This window comes from Hevea brasiliensis, chromosome 14 (assembly GCF_030052815.1).
Source record: "Hevea brasiliensis isolate MT/VB/25A 57/8 chromosome 14, ASM3005281v1, whole genome shotgun sequence".
NCBI classification, from domain to species: Eukaryota; Viridiplantae; Streptophyta; class Magnoliopsida; order Malpighiales; family Euphorbiaceae; genus Hevea; species Hevea brasiliensis.
The window spans coordinates 80,338,375-80,341,616 of NC_079506.1; the positions used below are offsets into that span (position 1 = coordinate 80,338,375).

At 28.3% G+C, this 3,242-nt stretch overlaps 1 protein-coding gene across 1 annotated transcript; it reads right to left on the minus strand.

Moving 5' to 3' along the window:
- Nucleotides 1-277: 277 nt before the first annotated feature.
- Nucleotides 278-1,152, minus strand: LOC110667817 (organ-specific protein P4-like). Its single transcript, XM_021828783.2, has 2 exons — nt 1,064-1,152; nt 278-971 (listed from the first exon to the last, which is right to left on the minus strand). The coding sequence occupies exons 1-2, from the start codon at nt 1,109-1,111 to the stop codon at nt 504-506; spliced, it is 516 nt and encodes a 171-aa protein (XP_021684475.2). The 5' UTR covers nt 1,112-1,152; the 3' UTR covers nt 278-503.
- Nucleotides 1,153-3,242: the final 2,090 nt, after the last annotated feature.

Sequence of the window (3,242 nt, forward strand, 5' to 3'; positions counted from 1 at the left end):
CATGAGTTTAGTTGAATAATTTCATGTTAAATTTTTCATGGTCATTTATTAATAAAATTAATTTGCTCATAAAAAATATACCTGAATCCGAACCATGGATGATTCATTTGCTAGACTCAAAATTTTCCTTCATTATTTGAGAAATGATGATATCTCTCTGCATATTTCTCTTAAATTGCTTGATATAAGATCAAAATTTTTTTTTCTGCCATAGCCCTTCAATATACCATGATGATAAATTGGTAATTCATACATATAAAGATTAAATTACACAATATGCTCACAACAATCCATCAATGAATTTTATTATATGTAGGATGGATGGGATTACATAAAGAAAATTAACTGCACTGTCACATAGATCATCAAGCACATTAGGCCTCCATAGTAGCAAACGAAAAGCACAGCATATATCACATAACAACAACTTCAAGGTTCTTATTTTTTCAATGCATAAGACGCAGATGTCTTACGCTACGAGCATGAATGTAGTAATTTTATAATCATGCATGAATATCGTTATGGTAAATCGAGACATCAGGCCTCGGCTCAAACTCTTTAACAAATGATGTCTCATCCAAAGGCTTTTTTGCTTTGAGGCTAATGTCATTGTGATAAATTGAGACATCAGGTATCAACTCCAAGTCCTTAAAGAAGGATTTCTCTTTTAATGGCATCTCAATCTCACCTTTGAGACCAACATCATCGTGATATATTGAAACGTCAGGTCTTGGTTCAAAGTCATTTAGGGTGAATTTCTTATCGAATGGCTTACCTTCTTTAAGATATTGATCATTGTGGTAGATTGAAACGTCGGGACGATTTGGCTCAAAATTTTTAGTTGTGTGACAATTGGCTTTCTCATCAGCAGCTTGAAGAATCTTTTGTATTGCTTCTGGCATGGGTTTATCTTCCATGACTCCTCTCCAATACTCACCCACATCTTTTCTTGCATTGCTGCTGCTCAAAATCTGCTAAAAGCAATTTTTAAATAAGTAAATATAAGAATAAACAGAAAAGAAAACCCTTGTTTTACTTGGCAATGATGCATGGAGAAGCTTACCGAGAGAAGTAAGACAAGAGGGACTACCAAAGCAAAGAAACATTTCATGTTTTCTGTCACAAGAGAAGTAGTAGTATGATTTGTGTGGATTTCATACTCACTGTCGTTATTTATAGGCCAATCCCATTATAATTCCAAAATAAAGAAATGAATACGTACAGCTAAGAACCCTAGAACCTCACATGTTTCTTTTTTTTTTTTTTTCTTAAAATTTGATATACACTAGGTTAATCACACATTCAACTGCACACAAATGTGTCATCACAAAATATTAATGGCGTCCGAACCTAAATAATTAAATAATAGTGGTGGTTCAATTATTAGCGTTGCGTCCAAAAATTTTGAAAAATTAAATATTGTATCCTCCATTAGAATAAAAATAAATCACTTATCTGAAACATTATATATATATGGATGATTCAATTATTGAGGGTGCTCAAGTACAAATCACATAGGCTTTAATTTTCTTTATTAATTAATTTAACTCAAGGTATTAATTTCATGTGTGATTATGCACAAAATGATGAGTTATTATTAATTATAAACAAAACACCAACTAGAAGTTCTTGAATTAGGTAGTGTTTGGTATAAATGAATTCTACAAAATTTTATGAAATTCATTTATAAATATAAAATTTTAGTATTTGATTTAAATGAAAATTTATTTGAAATTCTTAATAATCAATTTCATAGAATTTATTATAGCTAAACCAAATTCTATCAAAATTGATAGAATTTATAAATTAATTCTAAATTTAAAATTATATATATTTTAAATGACAACATTATCTTTCTATTATATATTATTTTATTTTATTTATTTTAAACACAAAATTTATTTTATTTGAAATGAATTCTATCTTTATTATCAAATATACCAAAAAAAAAATTATTTATAGATAAATTTTATGATAAAATTTTATCATAAAATTAAAGCAAACAAAGTATTAATATTTATCTCTGAGCTCAAGAGTATTGTTCTGTAGCTGAACGTGCGCTCTGATCAAGATTCCTTTTAAAACTGTTATTTTTTTTTTTCATATGTTTCATGTCATCTTGTTATTTTAATATATATATATATATATATATATATATATATATATATATATATATATATATATATTTTGGCCTTACTTTAGGATGGAATTGCACTAGATCATTTTTTGACGTCTCAAAATTTATTCAATGCAACTTACAACGAATACAGTTTATCTTTTATTTATTTATTTTTTGAATAATAGCTGATTTTATTGAAATTCAAACATTCGAAGGTAATTTATTAACTGTAAGAGAAGATATTCGGAGGATTCAGCATAAAAAATGAAAGAGATTTTAGCTAAGGAGCGTGTAATTAAATTCCCCTCTCTAAGGATACGGCTAAAAGTAAAACTAGAGCAATTTTGTGCTACAAGGAAATTAGTTTGACAATTAATTATGATGAAATTTACGTAGGATAGGTTATAATATCTTTTTTATTATGATACTCACATAAAATTCATTATAATTAATGGTTGTAAAATATCAATGTACAAACAATGTCTGTCTTAAAGATAATTAAAGAAGGATTAAGATCTTATCATTTCCTCCTATTTTTTTCTTTTGCTTCCTCTTTCATTTTGTTTTTAAATTTTTTCAATTTTGATTTTTAATACTTGGCTTAATTGGCTTTTTTTTAATATTTTCTTACCATTTTTTTATTTAGTAAAATTTTACCTTTAAAAAAAGTTATTGGTTTTGTTTTTTTTTTTTTATCAGCAAAAAAGAAAATATATTAAGAGAGAAAGAAATATAGAGGATGCAACACCCCAATGAAACAGATTGCTTCAGAACCCCAGTGAGGATGAAGCAACAATAAAAAAAAAAACTTAACAAGGTTCATAGAACCAAAACCAGAAACTAGCCACAAAAAATGCAAAACAAAAGAAGTACTAAGAGAAAAGCAATAAAATTATTAGAACAAAGCACTCCTTGCTTAGCCAGATTATCCGCAAAAGCATTAGCCTCGCGAGGGATGTGTTTAACCAGCAGAGCTGGAAGATGACTCTTGCATTCAATGATAGAGTTGACCACTGAAGAGAGCCTCCAAGGAGCAGACTCCAAGTTATGAAACCAAGAAAGAGCATTCATCGAATTTGATTCAATGAGGATCAACCATAAGCCCTTACCTTTTTCCATTAGT

Bases quoted from the DNA above. Each gene is read 5' to 3' on its own strand.
- LOC110667817 (XM_021828783.2), bottom strand. From the start codon at position 1,111: ATGAAATGTTTCTTTGCTTTGGTAGTCCCTCTTGTCTTACTTCTCTCG. The intron at 972-1,063 runs GTAAGCTTCTCC...TGCTTTTAGCAG, and splicing joins CTCTTGTCTTACTTCTCTCG to ATTTTGAGCAGCAGCAATGC.